A 17,939-nucleotide genomic window follows, 5' to 3' on the forward strand; every position below is an offset into this window, starting at 1 on the left:
TAAAAAAAAACTCTATTGTTGAATGTATTACAGATGTTTCTCGCTTTTTCCCCATTGACGCCCTCCTCCCCATTCCTCCGCCCTTCCCCGCACTATTGTCGGTGTCCATTGGTTATGCATATATGCATAGAAGTTCTTTGGTTTATCTCATCCCACTCTCCCTCCCCGTTTCCCTTTGAAGTTCATCAGTCTAAAAACCAATTTGTACTTCTTAATTCCTTCATCTTTTTCACCCAGCCCCACCCATCTGGCAAGCAACAAAAAGTTCTCTGTATCTGAGTTTGTTTCTGTTCTGCTTGCTCATTTTGTTTGTGGATTCAATTGTTGATAGATATGTATTAATTGCCATTTTATTGTTCATATTTTTGTTCTTCTTTGCCTTCAAGAAGACCCTTCAACTTTTCATATAATACTGGCTTGGTGGTGATGAACTCCTTTAGCTTTTTCTTGCCTGGGAAACTCTTTTTATGTCCATCGATTCTAAATGATAGCTTTGCAGGATAGAGTAATCTTGGTTGTAGGTCACTGTTTTTTATCACCTTGAATATCTCTTGCCACTCCTTTCTGGCCTGCAAAGTTTCTTTTGAGAAATCATCTGATGGTCATATGGGAGCTCCTTTGTAGGTAACAGACTGCTTTTCTCTTGCTGCTTTTAAGATTCTCTCTTTGTATTTAACTTTTGACATTTTGATGATGATGTGTCTTGGTGTGGGCCTCTTTGGGTTCAACTTGTTTGGGACTCTCTGTGCTCCCTGAACTTGTATATCTGTTTCCTTCACCAAGTTAGGGAAGTTTTCTGTCATTATTGTTTCAAATAGGTTTTCAATTTCTTGCTCTCTCTCTTCTCCTTCAGGCACCACTATGATGTGAATGTTGACATGCTTGAAGTTGTCCCAGAGGCTCCTTACACTATTCTCATTTTTTGGATTCTTTTTTTCTTTTTGCTGTTCTGGTTGGGTGTTTTCTGCTTCCTTATATTTCAAATCGATGGTTTGCTTCTTGGCTTTACCTTCTCTACTATTGATTCCCTGTAAATGAGTCTTTATTTCAGTTAGTGCATCCTTAATTTCTGACTGGCCCTTTTTTATGTTGTTGATGTTCTCACTAAGTTCCTCAGAGTTCCTTAAAGGTTTCACTAAGTTCCTTGGATGTCACACCAAGTTCCCTGAGCAACCTTATAACCTGTGTTCTGAACTCTGCATCTGTTAGATTGCTTATCTCCATTTTGTTTTGTTCTTTTCCTGGAGTTTTGTTTTTTTCTTTCATTTGGGACATGTTTCTTTGTCTCCTCATTTTGGCTGCTTCCCTGTGATTGTTTCTATGTATTAGGCAGAGTTGCTATGCCTCCTAGGCTTCGTAGGATGGCCTACTGTTGTAGGTGTCCTGTAGGATCCAGTGGCACAGTCTCCCTGATCACCCCAGCTGGACCCTCATGGTGCACCCCTAGTGTGGACTGTACACCCTTCTCTTGTAACTGAGTATTGATTGCTGTTGGCACAGCAATGGGAGGGGTTTACTCAGGCTGCTCAGCTGCAAAGGAGTAATTAGTGGGGACTGGCTGTGCCCACTAGCCACTACCTTGAAGGATCAGCTGTGTAGGGGCCCACCACACAGAGCAAGACTTGCTTCAGCAGGGCTATGACCCACTGAGTTCACTCATTGAGTGTGTCACTATGGAGGTGGTTGGGTGGTGGTGTTTCGATGTGGTCTGAAGCTGTCCCCTGTGTGTGCTGGCTCTGGGGCAAGGTCAGCCACTGCCTGTGCTCTATCCAGGGCCACCCAGCATAAGCTACAAAGTGATCTGCAGATGGCTGCTTCTTGTGCTGGGCTTGGAGGTACCCAAGAAAAGCCAAGTTATGAACCAAGGCTAGCTGCTTCTAGTGCCAGGACTGGGGCCACTTAACGAGAGGTATGGGACTCTCTGAGACTGGCCCCTCTCGAGCCCCAGCTCTGCACCACTCTTGTGGGCCACTGGGTCGTACAGGCCCCTCTGGATCCCCAGCTTCCCACCGCTCTTGTGGGCAGCTGTGTTGCACAGGCCCCATACGGAGCCCCAGGTCCTGCTTCTGGCAGAAGGAGAGTGCTGCTGCCCAGTGGGGCTCCAATCCTGCTCAGCCTTTGCTGTAGGGTTTTTTTTTGTGGGGGGGGGTAGGGATTGTCCTCTGCTGCTGGTCTGTGCTTCTGTTGCCTGGGGATGGATGTCTGCTCCCCAGTCTCTGTTGCTGGGGGTGTATCTCTACTCTGATCAGGCTGCTACTGCGGGAATGTGCTGGGCTTCCGAAACCATTTGTGGTTTCCGCAACCGGCACCTGGACAGCTCCACTACTGTGCACTGGTCTGTGTTGACACAGGGTGTCCGATGGTGCCAGGTGCACTGGTGGGCTCAGATACCAGATGCTGCTTGTTTGAGAGATTTTAGAAAACTCTGAAGCAGCATCCAAGACAGGCTAGTCCTATGGTAAAGCCTTTGAAAACAGCTTGGGTGGGCCCAAAAGTTGGGTGGGGCGGGGCCTCAGGGAATCATCAGGGCAGGGCCAACAGTGTGAGCCAGGTTGCTGGAGTCCCAGATATGGCAGCCGTCTGCCTGCTCTGTGGGGGAAGGGCTCACCAACACGTCTGTCCAGGAGAAAGCTGCCCCTCCAGCTGTCGTCCGGAGGTCAAAGAGCTCAGTTCTTCCCTGTTCTCTGGTGCCCCTCAAGCTGCTTCCCCTCGGAGCTCAGAGGGAGTGGGTCTGAGTAAGTCCGTGCGCAGGCCCTTTAAGAGGAGCTGCCTGGGGCTCCAGCAGCCGCAGCCTCCCTGAGCCTCAGTTCCCGCTGGTTTGTCCAGCCAGAAGTTATGGGGACTTTTCTTCCTGGCACTGGGACCCTGAGCTGGGTGCCTGGTGTGGGACAGGGACCCCTCAGTCCTCAGAGAAGACATCCCAGCCGAGGTCTCTCCTGATTTTTATCCGCCACATGTGGGTGCGGGACCAGCCCGTCCGCCTCCGCCCCTCCTACCAGTCTCCATGTGGCGGCTTCTTTAATTCCCTAGTTGTAGGACTTCCATTCAGTTCGATTTCAGGAGGTTCTAAATGATGGTTGTGTTGTAGTTTGGTTGTAATTTTGATGTGGTTGTGGGAGGACGCGATATCGCGTTTACCGACGCCGCCACCTTGACCTCATTTCCCCATAATTCTTTTTAAAGTTTAAAAGAACTAACATCCTTTCTACATTATCATCACAATCCTTTGTCTATTCCCTTAGTTTACATGGTATACCCTTACACAGCTCAATTATCTGTATTTTCCTGTGTCCCAGTATCATAGGAAAACAGAATTTAAAAAGAAAAACATCTCATGCAGCTGGACGCTGTAGGACCATGTCCAAGGGCTTTGCTGAAGCTGCCGCTCGTGTTTTCCTGTGTTTCCAATGCCCTGCTGGTCTCTGAGAGCTCAGTGTGGCTGCTGTGCCGAGCCCCGGAGCGAGCCCTGTGAAAGGACTAGGGAAGGTCCGAAGAGCCAGAGGACCGAGAGCACACAGATTTCAAAGAACAGGGTAACGAAAGAGACCAGGGCCAAAAGGAGGGACACTGAGCAAATGGGAAATGCCTACATCAAACCCAGGCAAGAGTGAAAAAAGAATCTAAAACACCTCCCTTCCCGGGTCACCGAGAAAGCTTTGACCTGCCACCTCTATCCAGCTTGACAAAGTTACGACGCAGGCGTAATTCCACCCTGCTCAGACCTGTTGAAATCATTCGGACCAGGACTGTGGAACACCTGCCTCCGACGCCTGGGTGCCAACCTCACCACCCCCCTTCAACAAGTGCAAACCCATTTCGGGAGAAGGCATTGAATCCATCGTGAAAGGACTTGCCCTGGGTTTCAAAGCTGACTCTTGAGCTCTGTAGCTTCCAACAGACAAGCCAATGGTATGTTGGCATGAGTTCATATAGCCCGGCTTGGCTCATGCAATATTTACCTAGATTCCATAACTTCATGTACTTGAGGGAGTGCGGACTATAACCAAGACATCAGCATTACTCAATGTGCTGCCTGCGAGAAACAAACTGGGTTTGCCCCTCAAAGCCTAGTCTAGCAGTCTCATCCCTTCCTTAGAAGGGGCTCCTTTCCCAGCTGGGGCCTCCCCACTAAGTTTGGAGCAGGCCAGGTCCCCCCCGAGGGTCTGCCTCACCTGTGCACATGCAGGTCCGGTTGAAGAACTTCCGTGGCCACCGTTCTCGGTCATCCCGGTTTCTCAGAAAGTAAGGACCACTCCAGGGCCTGGTGTCGGCTTGCACCTCCGTGCACTGGCCACGGCCCTCTTGAGAGCCGCAGACGTTGGCCGGCTCCACGCCCAGGGGCGGACAGCACTCCTTAGACACCAGGTTGTGCACTGTCATGCAGACCCGGGGAAACTGCCCCCGGGCTCCGGGCAGGGCTCCACAGCCCAGGCAACCAAGCAGCAGCCCCCACCAGAAGGAGCTCATGGCTTTATAATCAGGAGAACTCTCCACTCTTTCTCCACTGCTTTCTTCCTGTCTTCCACTCGAGCTCTTGAGCATTCACTCAGTTTTTCAGTTTCGGTTTTTTTTGGATTTGTTTGTTTTGTTTTGTTTTTTGGTATGTTTTTGTTTTGTGGTCTGTTCCTCTTCTCTTTAAAAAATTACAGAGCCCACGCAAGTGCATGTGTGTGCATGCACAGACTACTTTATGTGATCCAAACAACTAAAACAAATTTAATTTTATTGGTAGCACCTCTAACAGCCAGATTTAATGAGGGTAGCGCTTCTCACCACCTTCCCCCCATTAAATCAGGCTTTGTCTAATTGAGTTAATTTGCAAAGCACCCCAGTCATACTACTTATTATGCTGGTATTTTTAAACCTCCTCCTTTACTCCTTAACCCATGACTTTAATTGCCTTGAACTCAGTTCAAAAGGCAAACACCAGGCTGCCTTTATTCTGTCTGGATTGCCAGCCACGGGGCCTCGTGAGGTTTTTGTAAGGGCTGGGAGAAGCCATCATTAGGGGGATTAGCGTTAGAGAAATCCTCATGGTGAGCACATGACCCATAGTGCACAATGAAGTAGATAAAGTTTCTGGCTTTGTTTCAAGAGGATCAAACCATCTTCATTATCTGGGCTCATGTGCTCCAGCCAAGCTTGTGACCTCAGACTCCTCAGGGAGTCAATAGATGCAGTGAGCTCCTTGTCAAAGGCCCTTTACAGACAAGCATGCGTTGCTAACTACAGTTCACTCCTAACTGCTCCCCGACATGCTGGAAGGACCACTATCAGAGGTCACACAACTGAAAAATAAAGAAACGTTTATTTAGGGCTGACATACAAGGAATCGCTTTGTTCCACAATTAGGGACCCTCTTCCCTCCAAATAATAACATGCTGTTCTATGCAGCACATCCAGCCTGCAGATCTTTTTTTTAATTACGTGAAGTACCAAGCCACGAGAAATTCAAAATCGTCATTATCTAAATGTAGGGAAGGCAGGGAAACAATTTGGAGCGGGGCTTGCCAGTGACAGCGTTTGATTTATGCTAAAGGTGAGCATTGATCATCTGCAAGGCTATGCCTCCCGGGTGCGTCTGGGCAGCACGGGCAGCGCCCAGCTCTCAGAACACCCTTGACCCCTTCGTGGTGGAGACAGGACTGAGAGCCAAAAGGGTCCGCACAGACCGCTGGCGTGAAACGGGTCCAAACAGTTCCTACAAATACTTTATATTAGGACATAAATATACAGAATGCTATTTCCAAAGCAATTTTCTAAAGGTAAAAAGGTTTCATATAGCTGTTCCCATCCATGTACTTCTGTGTCACCCCATGATATTAAGTTGTTGTGACTAATTAGAGTTTTCAGCTCTGACTGTACCACAAAGCCAGCCTGTACCCCAAGCCAAATGAAGCAGAATCTCTGAGGGTGTGACCCAGACTTCAGCCTTTTTTATAAGTTCTCTAGGGCCATTCAAATGTGTGCTCAGAGTTGAGAATCACTGGGTCAGAATAAAACCCAGCTTCACCGGAAATGTTGGAATAGAGTCAGTGAAGGATCCCATGTGTTAGGTTCCCTGGGCTGCCCTTACAAACTACCACAGTCTGGGTGGCTTATAATAGCTGAAATGTATTCGCTCATAGTTCTAAACACCAGAAAGCCAAAATCATGTGACTGTGGCGCTGCACTCCCTCTACAGACTCTGGAGGAACACCCTTCTTGCTTATTCTAGCTTCTGGAGGCTGCCATCGCTCTTCAACATCACTCCGATCTCTACCATAGTCACATGGCCTCATCCTCTTCTGTCGGTGTCTCTCCTCTGTGTGTCTTTTATAAAGATACTTGTCATTGGCTTTAGGGCCCAGCTGGATAATCCATGGTGATCTCATCTTGAGATCTTACTTAATTTGCAAAGACCCCTTTACCAAATAAGGTCCCATTCACAGTTTCTAAGGCATGGAATGGCTTCTTGAAGACCAGTATTCAACTCACTGTATCATGGATGTGAAACATGAATAATACTAGACTTTCAATATCTCAGAATTGGACAGGTGTCTTGGAGTTCATTCACTCATCCCATCTATATTTATTGACCCCCCCACCCCCACCCCTTTATGCCAACCTTGTGACATTTTGGGATTTAACTCTGTTTTGTGATGCCCTGGTCTCACAAATACTAGATTCAAAGTCCTCGGATACTGATATTGATGGAGTCAACAACTCTCATGCCAGAATGCTCTGAGGTCTAGGTCTTGGGATCTCATTTCTTTCATAACAACACTTGTTATTAACTCCCCTCGTGTGTGGCTTTAAATGCAGGCTCCCAGAATTACTACTCTGGTCCTGACCTCAGCTGTGAGCTCCAGATTCATATATCTGACTTCCTCCTTGACCTCTCACTTGGAGGTCTCGACACTTCTCACTTACCAGGTCCAGGGCAGAACTTTTGCTCTCTTCCCAGACTGGTTCCTCCATAAGTCTTCTCCATCTTGGTAAAAAATTCTACCTCATCCCTGGTCCCTGATGCTTCTCTTTCCCACCTCTCCTGTGTATGCTTCCCCCACTTAGAGTAAAATCCAGGGGCCTTTCCAGGCACTGCTCAAAGTGTGGTCTACAGATCCACACACGTAAGTTCCTGGTCTGCATTGAGGTACATGCAACAAGGAGAGAAGTTAAAAGTCAGCATTTAGAAACTACCACTGCAATGTGACACTGCCACCACGTCAAGCACGTGATCTTATTGAAGACGAGGTCCAGTTGGGTTGGGGGACTGTCAAACTTGCCATAGGGAGGAACTTGTAGCACATGCTGCAAACCAGTTGTGTTGGATCACATACTGGTCTGTGGCTGAAATCAGATAGCTCGAGAAGAACTGGCATGTAAGATCCTCTGTGATCTGTCCCTCGCCTGCCTCTCTCTCCCTCTTGTTCTGCAGGAGCAGAGCGGAGCAACCACTCTGTTCCTCAAACGCCTGGTCATTGCCGCTATGGCCTTTGTGCTGCCGTTTCCTCTGCCTGGAATGTTCGTGCTCAGAATCCTCCTTGTCACTCGGGTTTCAACTCACATGTTAGCTCCTAAGACAGGTCTCCCCAGACCACTCACTTTCCTGTGTCTGAACACAGCCACCGCTGCTCTGCCACATGCATTATGTGCTCTTTATAGCACTTCTCACTATTTGAAATTGTCTTATTTATTGGTTTAGTTGTTGATTGTCGGTCTCCTCTACTCAAGTTCTTCAATAAACTTAACCATGATGCATTTTCAGTGCCAAGAACAGCACTTGGCAAAGAGTGGCTACTTGATAAGTAAATTGATGAGTAAATACTCCCAATTCTCAATTTTTTATGTTCATCAGCAAAGCGTCCATTATAGTGATTGGCTTTATACAAATCAAATGTTATTAATTTAACTATAGAAAATAAATTTAGACTAATAAACACCACTATTGTGTTGAGGATTCCTTTGAAGATTTTGTTATATTTCTAAAAATGTTTATAAACCACTGGCTCCCCATTACCACCAGCAACGAATTTCCTCCTCACTGTGTCTGACAAGGTATCACCAGTGTCTGGTTAAATACCTCTGATATTTCCCGTCTTGTGGCAAAGAATGCAGTAATGGGCAACTGCTTATTACTCACTCACTTCTGCTCACATTTCATTGGCAAAAGCAAGTCTCATGGTCAAGACTGCTGCTCTCAAAGACAGGGGCTCTGTAAGGAGGACCCTTACAAGAAGGGTCAGCAAGTATTTTATTTTTGCTGCATTTAAAATGAACTTAGATCCCTGTGTCTCTTTCATATAGCTTTGACATTGTTGCTCTAAAATCAAATGTCTCTCCTGTCTCTGTCTCCTGTTCTTCTTTTTCCTTATGGGATTTTCTTTCATTTGCTGCAGTTACAACAATAAACAGAAATTTATTTTCTCACAGTTCTGGGACTACAAGTCCAAGATCAAGCTATCAGCAGGGTTGGTTTCTCCTGAGGCCTGTAGACGAATGGATACCACTATTAGATTGGCTGTCCTCTTGCTGACACCTCACGTGGTCTTTCCTCTGTGTCTCCCTGTGTATCCAAATTTCCTCTTCTTATAAGGACACCAGATATTTGATTAGGTTTACCCTAACAGCCTCATTTTAACTTAATCACCTCTTTAAAGGCCCTATCTCTACAGACTCGCATTCTGTGGGTTAGGATTTTAACATATAAATTTTGGGAGAACACAATTCAGCCCATAACAGGGTGTACATGCAAGAGTTTACTTTTGCTGCTATTAAGTGTGGTCGTATTAAATTGGTGTGCCAAGCCCGGCCAGTGTGACTCAGTGGTCTGAGCATCATCCCATGGACTGAAAGGTCCCAGTTCGATTCTTGGTCAGGGCACGTGCCCTGGATTGCAGGCTCGATCCCCAGTAGGTGCTTGCAGGAGGCAGCTGATCAATGTTTCTCTCTCACATCAATGTTACTATCTTTCTATCCTTTCTTCTCTCTCTCTAAAAAATTAATAAAAACATATTTTTAAAAAATTGGTATGCCAAACAAGGTGATCTCTCTTTCTGGTCAACATTGACTTCAGAAGCCAACTCACTGATTGCAATGAAATGAGAGTATAGAGGTCTTTGTCCGGATCCCAAGGCATGCCACTCAAACAGAGTCTCTTAACTCTGGAGGGTTACAGGAGAGACTGAGGGGGTCCTTGAACATCCCGAGGTTGTATGGAGAATTTAGCGTGGATCTATGACAGACCTTGAGACTTCAGCACAGACAAGGCCTTGGAGTTCCCTAGAGAATAACTTAGAAAGGTACTCTGGGCATCACTGGTGCTTCCAAAGGATGCCACTGCCATCAACCACTAGTCTGCTGTCCACAATGAGGAATTTGTACAGTTTACAGACCTTCTGAAAGAATGGTAGAGGCCCAGAGCTTTCTCACATTTACCTGTGCTGGGAGGAAAAGGCTTAAATGGTTAAAGGAAAAGGCTTAAACAAGGCTGCAACCCCATGAACCTCATGGAAATATAACCTGCCCCATTGTAAGCACTTTATTTATTTATTTATTTATTTATTACCCACATGACCCCAACTGGGGCCGGGGACAAACTGCAACACTGCAATTGAGGTACGTGCCCTTAGCAGAAACTGAACCCAGGTCTCTCTGGACCGCGAGCCAACGCTCTAACCGTTGAGCCAAACCAGCCCAGGCCATGGTAAGCACTTTAAAAATATTTGTTGAATATACAAATCTTCATCTGTGGTGTACTCCTCAAATTCACAATCATCCTCATAAAAGCAGGCGATTCTGTATTTACCCCATGGAAATACCAAATTTGAGTTTCCATACTTTGAAAGAGAGAGCAGGGAAAACAACACACACCAAGGAACAATAACAGTAAAGCTTGATAGGTGAGAAAGAATAGGAAGAGTATACATTATTTGACCTGGAATAGAATTGTTAGGGAGAGATCAAATGATTTTCAAAAGATGAGAAGACTTACCTTGGATTTGGTTAGGATATGGCTACAGGTTATGAATATATTGTGATTCCCTCAGTCATTTTGTGGTCCTTTTGAGTTCTTATGTACCTGACTCTGTGACTTTAGGAGTGAGAATGCAGCCTAAGGTTTTCAGTCTTTTTTGTTCCAAGCACTAGGCTAGAAGCTTGGTATGTACTGTTTCTGGTCCTTTATGCATATTTCACAGAGTACAAAGTGGAGGTTGTGAGACCTCAGGAAACCAGCCCCGTGACTGCGCTCTGTTTTCTTGACTTCAAGGTCATGGTATTTTCATGTGCTGCATAGCCAAATTTACTGCCTTTCCAGGGAAGTGCTTCATGCTAAGGGACTCATGGACACGCATATTCCTTTATGTCCTGCTCTATGCGAGCTTCTATGCTAGGCTTTGCTCTTTTTACCTATGTTATCCCATCTAAATTACAACGAACTGCCACTTATAATAAAATACTCCTAATTTAAATGAATTGGTTCAATCTTGCTACCCTGGATGGAAGCCCTAAGCAGGTCAGAATAGAATTAAGAAATCCTCATCCTGACAGAGGTAACTGGCTGATGTGAGAATGTGTGTGGTTCCTCCCAGCCTTACACTAACTGAATTACCTTTCGTTATCAGCCATCCTCCTACATTAAGGCATGTTATGGAAAAACATCATGTCAAACTTCTAAGGCATTTTTATATCATCTAATATACGTCACAGTGTTATTTTTATGAGGATCCTGGGGAGAGATTTCTCTGAGGGCTCCATACCCAGAATAGCTATGCTTCTTTATAGCTTTTAGAACCTGGGACTCTTAGAATGACTTTTTTTTTCTTTACCTTTGCCAGTTAATGAGCTTAGAGACAAATCTGCAGCCTCATGTCAAGCAACTGACTCACACAGCTTTAGTTTGATATTTTCCTTCCCTTATGTTCCTGGATTCTGAGATTCCTATTTTATCCCTTTGCAAATGGAGTGTGGTATGTGTTTCTCCAGCCTATGTCAAATTTCTTGAGAAAGGAGATATATATAAATCTCCACATATATTTCTGTGTAAGTCTAAAGGTAATAAACACTCACCCAAGTTATTGTTTGTAAGAAAGTCAGGGCTTAGAGAAGAATTCAAGATGAATTTCTGAGAAATTGGTGTAAGTAATCTGAGATCTCAGGACATAAGCCAAGATCTCAGATCATGAGCATGGCAGTAATTAAATATTGCCTAACTTGCAAAAGAAAATGTCTTTGCTAGAAACTGCACAATAAAATCTAGGAGGAGATATTTCTTAGGTGTATTGAGACCATTTATTACCAAAGGGTGCTATAAAATCAAGGACTGTTCTAAGGAATATTCTGAAATCCAGTAAAGAGAGGCAGCTGAGTATCATAGAGCTAAATAAATAATCTGAGAGGAGAAAAGTGCTTGATTAGAAAGCAATTCAATCAATTGCTGGAATTCTACAAGTCGAGGAATTCTACAGTCAAGGGAAGAATCTTAATGAAAGGAGATGTTCCGCAAACTTATTTTGCATGTCAGCATCTTGCGCATAAGAAGGACCTGGTGTGTGTTCATGGAATTGAACTGACTGACAACATACTTGAGAGAATTGTGAGTGAAGGATGCAGGGTGTACATGCAAAGCTTTGCAGACAGGATGCCAGTTTGTACTTTTCTATATTCAAAGGAAGACAGAAGTGGCTCAAAGCCTGGTAAGCAACCAGATGTGGTACTAAGTGGGTTAGAGCTATTGCTAAGATGACTGCAGAGAAATCATCTGCATCTTTCTTCTGCTTGTCAGCGAGTTGCCTGCTCTTTTCTCCCGGCCTCTGAATGTGAAAATCCTCCCGGTTTTTAGTCCCTGCTGGACTCCTCTGTCTGATGCTTTGTGATCTATTCTCAGCTGCCACATCATGGGGGAAAGAGATTATGTTCTTTTCCCGTGTCCAGATTGTTTCCTAAATGCTGGGCATTTGTACTGATAAGAGTTTTGCTTTCTACATCTAAAAGCTTTTCTTTTCTTGGTGGTGTGAATTGTTCTTCAGAGGAATTAGGGATTAAGAATGGCTATGTGACTTCTGGTATTTCAGTTGAATGCATTTTTTTCCCCTCCTGCATGGATTTTTTAATAGTTTATCCTTAAGGCTGTGTGTATACGTCAAACACATTTCAATTTCAGATGTTGCATCACTCATCTATATAGTCATTGCAGTTCTTTGTTATACAACTTGTGCTCTCTGATTCTTATTTCAACATTTTTGTTTATTCTTTTTCATGCTGGTAATGGGTATTCAATTTGGATTTTTTTATTTATTTATTTATTTTTTGCCTTTATTGATATTTTAGGGAGAGGGAGAGAGAGATAGAAACATTGATGAGAGAGAACATCGATTGGCCGCCTCTTGCATGCCCCCCATTGGGATCGGGCCACAAGCTGGGCATGAGCCCTGACCAGGAATCGAACCGGAGTTCTCTTGGTGCATGGGTCGATGCTCAACCACTGAGCCACACCAGCGGGACTTCAGTTTGGATTTTTTAAATGTGCACTCCTATAATTTAATGACGGACGTGGGGAAATAATATAGCTACTTCTGCTTCAAAATATAGAATGCAGAAAGGGGGAACTGCTCCCCTTTCTGCCCACTTCTGATCAAACCTAAGCAAATACCACTTACACATTTGCAAAAGGTTGTACAGTCTAATCTAGACAACTCTAATGCTAACAGATCCATCAGGATCTGCGTGGGGTCTGTAAGGATCACCAATTACATAGTGTCAAGTGAAAAATACAAGGTACATAACTATGAATTCACTATGTTAACATTCTGTGTGAATGGGGTTGGTGTGGGGAGGGGGAGAAACGGAGAGAGAGGGAGAGAGAGAAAGGACATGACTATCTGTCTCTATGTGTGAGTGTATAAAATATACATGAGAAACTGTTTAAGGGGCTATTGGTGAAAACAGGGCCTAAAGGAACCAGAGAAGAAAGGAGACTTATTTTCATTCTATGCTGTTGCACATTCTGAATTTTGAATCATGGATATGTAGCAGTTATTTTTTTAATCAAAAATAAAATTTTAAGTTAAAATCTTTAGAATGATGGGTATTTATGAGGATGACATTATACAGAGTAGCAGTATATTTGCAAGTAGTAAAATTACTACAGCTTTGGTACAACACAGATCTGTTTTATTGATCTTGACCCTGCTCTTGCCTTGGACAAAGTGGTTATCCTCTCTCAGCCTAAGTTTCCTCATCTATAAATCTGAGATGACAAGGGATAAAATAGGAATCTCAGAATCCAGGAGCATAAGGGAAGGAAAGTAGCAAACTAAATGTTGTGTGATCAGTTGCTTGACATGTGGCTGCAGATTTGGCACTAAGCTTCATAACTGGCAAAGGCAAAGAAAGAAGTTTAAATATAGGGATTAAATCCTGCACCATGTGTGAATTGCCGGCAGAACCCGGCAGACAGTAGGTACAACAAAGAATGCTATAATTATTCTGATTTCCATAAAATAATCCACTGATGCCGCTGTCAGCCTTTCAAATTTCTGCAATGGCAAATCATTGCTCTGACCTACTATGTCATTTAACAAAAAATTTTTTTAAATATGTCTGTATTAAATTTGTAGAGGTTGGGAGAGAGAGAGAGAAACATTGATGTGAAAGAGACATCAATCTGCTGCCTCCTGCATGCCCCCTACTGGGGACCGAGCCCGCAACCCAGGCATGTTTGGGAATCTAACTGGGCCTCTCAGTCCATGGGATGATGCTCAATCCAGTGAGTCACACCAGCCGGGCTTTTGTCATTTTTTATTTGTTTAGAGAATCATTACCTTCTTCATCAATAGCCCTTACTGCCTGTATTGTAATGAACAACCAGGAAGAGGGTGGAAAATCCCACTAGGATGCTGAATAATTCTCCTCACTGAAGCTTTATGTCAGGACTTATCAATCAATCCACACACATGCACATTCACACATTCATACATATGCATATACATACATCTAACCCAAGAATCTAATTATAAGGTCCTTTTATATTATTTTTCCTTCTGGAAACTAAATCAGTGCTTCTAACTTCAGCATGTGGAAAATATTTGTACCCATAATGCAATATTACTATCCAGAAATGAAAGAACTGTTCTTTCTTAGATTCTGCAAAATTAATTAAATCATGATTTCTTATGTTTATAGGTATGTTATTCTCTTAGCCCTGGAATGTAGATTTCTTCACCATTAATGATGATAAGTATGTGTGTAGACAAAGCTTAAATAAGCCACAGAAACTGTAAGTAAACAAGATTTGAAACCACTCTTATTAATTTCAAGAGCTGACATAAATAAATGCTATTTTTTTTTAATAAAGTACCTTTTCTTCAAAAAATACATAACCTGAATCTGGTGCTCATTATTTTATAACTGCTGTCAAAGAACATCTAACCATAATGTTTGTCTGATGCTCTCTTTGAAAATTACTCCTTCTCATTTAGTCTCATCTGTGCTAATCCATTTACTTTTAATTTTTTTAATTGACTGGTCAGAGAGAGAGAGAGAGAGACATTGATTTGTTGTTCCACTGGTATATGCATTTGTTGGTTGATTCTTGTATGTGCCCTAACTGGGCATCAAACCCACGAGCTTGGCACATCGAGGTGATCCTCTAGCCAACTGAGCTACCCAACCAGGGCCTATTTCAGTTACTTTAACAGGCAAAGTGCACACACACACACACACACACACACACACACACCAAAGGATTAACTCTAAACTTCCCATTCATTTCATGAACTATAGAAAAGAATATTGTTTTTACAAATCATGGTAAACAGCTGTCTACTAAATGTAAAGTTTGCTGTTATAAATTTTTTATTTCTAAAAAGTATTTTAGTATAAGAAAAACAGACAAAAGAAGATTACTTCTTAGAGGTTTGGGTTTCGCTTCAGTTATGAGAAAGGTATACAATAACATAGTATTTTAACAGTCACAAAATCAGTTGAGTTTATGAACACCAACTGTCTATTTATGCAGGAAAATGGATTTCTTCTTGTGCAGGATGATTTGCAGGCCGGGTCAGAATTCAGCAGAAACAATGGCGGGTGGCTGAGCAGTCTTCTTGGTAGAAGCATATTTGTCCTCACTGAAGACCCCTGTTTGTAAATACGGTCATTGGAAATATAAAGCTGTAAGTGAACATGCAAAGTCATGGTCTATACAGGGACTAGGGTCATTGGAAATATAAAGCTGTAAGTGAACACACAAAGAATTGGTCTATACAGGGACTAGGAACTATGGAGGGGGAAGAGTTAAAGAGTAAAACACATTTTAAAAACAAAATAAACCTTCCTATACATTTTCAATTCCTATTTGGTAAATATGAGCTCACAGAATTTCAGTTACCCAATACTGCACAGATGGTATATTAGTTTGCTATGGCTGCCATAAAGAATGTTAACAGATAAGCTGAAGCATATTAAACGTTTAAAGAGTTTATTTGAACAAACATGGATTTGAATTGGGTAGCCCCAAACTGGAAGTAGTTAGCAGTATTCCACCAACAGGAGCCAGGAGAGTCTTTTATACCAATAGGAAAGCAACAGAAGGACATTATTTGATTGGCTATAGCTTAAACAGTTGTATTTTGGGGGAAAGTCTAGTTGGCTGTTTGTGATTGGTTGTTCTTGACCTTGAGCTATTCACTCTGGCTTAGATCTTGGTTAGCTTATGTTGACTACTAATGCATTAGAGCCACCTCAGGCCAATGGCTTTCTTGTTTGATTACTTGAACACAAAGCACAACAGAGTGGCTTAAACAATAGAAATGTATTGCCTCACAGTTCTGGAGGCTAAAAGTCTGAGATCAGGGTGTCAGCAGGGCCATGCTCCCTCCCAAATTGATAGAGAAGGATCTGTTCCTGGGCTCCCTCCCAACTTTGGGTAGTCCTCTGGGAATATCCTGGTGGCATGGCTCCAGTATTCACATGGCAATCTCCTGTGTGTGTTTCTGTGTCCAAATTGCCCCTTTTCATAATGACGTCAGTATATTGGTTTAGGCGTCCATTGTACTCCAGCATGGCCTTGTCTTACATCTAATTAGATCTGCAGTGACCCTATTTCCAAACAGGGTTGCATTAGGAGGTACTGGGATTAGGACCTCAATCCTAAGTGGGAAGAGACACTGTAGAGAAATTAAGAGACGCCATCATAAACCTTAGCTGTTTTCTAGTGACATGAAGAATTCAACTTCAACCCATTGGAAATTCCACATTGGGTGGAGGGGACCTTACTTCTATAAAGGTTAGTATTTGATTGGCAGTACCAGGATCTCCTGTTTTTCTAGTTAGTGCTATCCATGGTGTCATTTAAACCATATTATCTCATAAAATATAGATCTGGATGAGAAGCTAAAAAATCTTTTTAGATCAAAACTCTCAATTGAGAAAACCAAGGCCCGTCCAGAGTAAAAAATAACTTTCCCAAGACCACTAAGCTGGTTAGTGACAGAGCCTCTGTCTCCTGATTCATAGTACAGTGCTCTTTCCTAATATTAGGCAACCAGAATGAGTAATATATGAGATGGCTTTTTCATAAGGACACTTTTTCCTCTCATCTTTGTCTCAAGCAGCTCATATTTAAAAGGTATTCCAATCTCATCTTTCTGCTCACTCAGTAGTTAGAGACAGACAGGTGGAAAATGCTAAGTAAATGTATCAAATGAGTTTGTGGATGAGAAAAGGAAGTACTGTGCCTTTAAGGATAAACTCTTCAGCTGAACATGCAGGTGGTCCCCTGACTTACTTGCTCCTCCATCTCTATGGAAAGATCCAAGGAGCTCCTCTGCTTCCTTCTGAGTTGGGAGGTGGGTTGGACTCCTCCTGGAAAAACTGTCCCTCTGGTCCCCTCATAGATTTTTCCCTTGAAGTGACTCTTGCAGTGGTTCTCACCCTTCCTAATGCCGCGACCCTTTAATACAGTTCCTCATGTTGTGGTGACCCCCAACCATAAAATTATTTTTGTTACTACTTCATAACTGTAATTCTGCTACTGTTGTGTCTTAGGCAACCCCCGTGAAAGGGTCATTCGACCCCCAAAGGGGTCATGACCCACAGGTTGAGAACCGCTGCTTAGAGTCTCCCAGTGTGGCTCCCGTTCTTGATGGAGAAAGAGAAGTCTCCATGTATATGGCACCAGGGTTGTTGTCACAGGACACTGCATTCACTTCGGTTGCCCCTGTCAAGATTCCCTTGAGACTGTGCACTGCTGAATGGTCTCTTTTGGGATTATTCCCTCCATCAATCTTCCTTCCACCCCTACAGATATACTTAATGTTCATAGGTTATGTTTGTCCACAAAGTACCTGCAACCTGAGGACTAGAAACTGTTCCTTCACATTTATATATTAACTTCATCCAAGAAAATAATCCAAATTTAAGGTGATAGCCATGTAACCCTTTAAGGAAATATTTAAGTATTTTAAGACGTAAAGAAAAATCTATCTTGAGGGAGGTCTTCATTAAAGTGTGAGAGAGAGAGCCAATGTTGCAGAATCTTACCAAGAAAAAGAGAAGTACCTGCTACATATGGAGTTTGATGAGGAGCCAACGATTTCTTTTTCCTTTTCCTAGGTAATAAAATCTCTAGAATATATCATATTATACTCTAGATTTGCAAGATGTTACCACTAAGAGATATTGGATAAAGGACATGTGAAATCCCTCTGCATTATTTCTCATAACTGTATGTGAATCTATAGTTATTGTGAAGTAAAAAAGTTAAACTTTTTACTAACAAAAAGTTGGTGGGCCCTGGCCAGTTTGGCTCAGTGGTTAGAGCGTCAGCCTGCGGTCCAGAGAGACCCGGGTTTGGTTCCCATTAAGGGCAGGTACCTCGGTTGCAGTTTGTCCTCGTCCCTGGTTGGGTTGTGTGGGTGGCAACCACTCAATGTGTTCCTTTCACGTTTCTCTCTCTC

The 17,939-nt window shown here is 43.3% G+C and overlaps 1 protein-coding gene across 1 annotated transcript in view; it reads right to left on the reverse strand.

Annotated features, from left to right (window-relative positions):
- DCT (dopachrome tautomerase) overlaps window positions 1-4,598 on the reverse strand; it is a 39,228-nt gene extending 34,630 nt beyond the window's left edge. The window contains exon 1 of the mRNA XM_036250053.1: window positions 4,173-4,598. Within this exon, the coding sequence (XP_036105946.1) occupies window positions 4,173-4,542 (370 nt within the window). The 5' untranslated portion in view covers window positions 4,543-4,598. The remainder of the gene's footprint in view (window positions 1-4,172) is intronic.
- Between the last annotated feature and the right edge of the window lie 13,341 nt (window positions 4,599-17,939).

Source organism: Molossus molossus, unplaced genomic scaffold (assembly GCF_014108415.1).
Source record: "Molossus molossus isolate mMolMol1 unplaced genomic scaffold, mMolMol1.p scaffold_m16_p_9, whole genome shotgun sequence".
Taxonomy (NCBI): domain Eukaryota; kingdom Metazoa; phylum Chordata; class Mammalia; order Chiroptera; family Molossidae; genus Molossus; species Molossus molossus.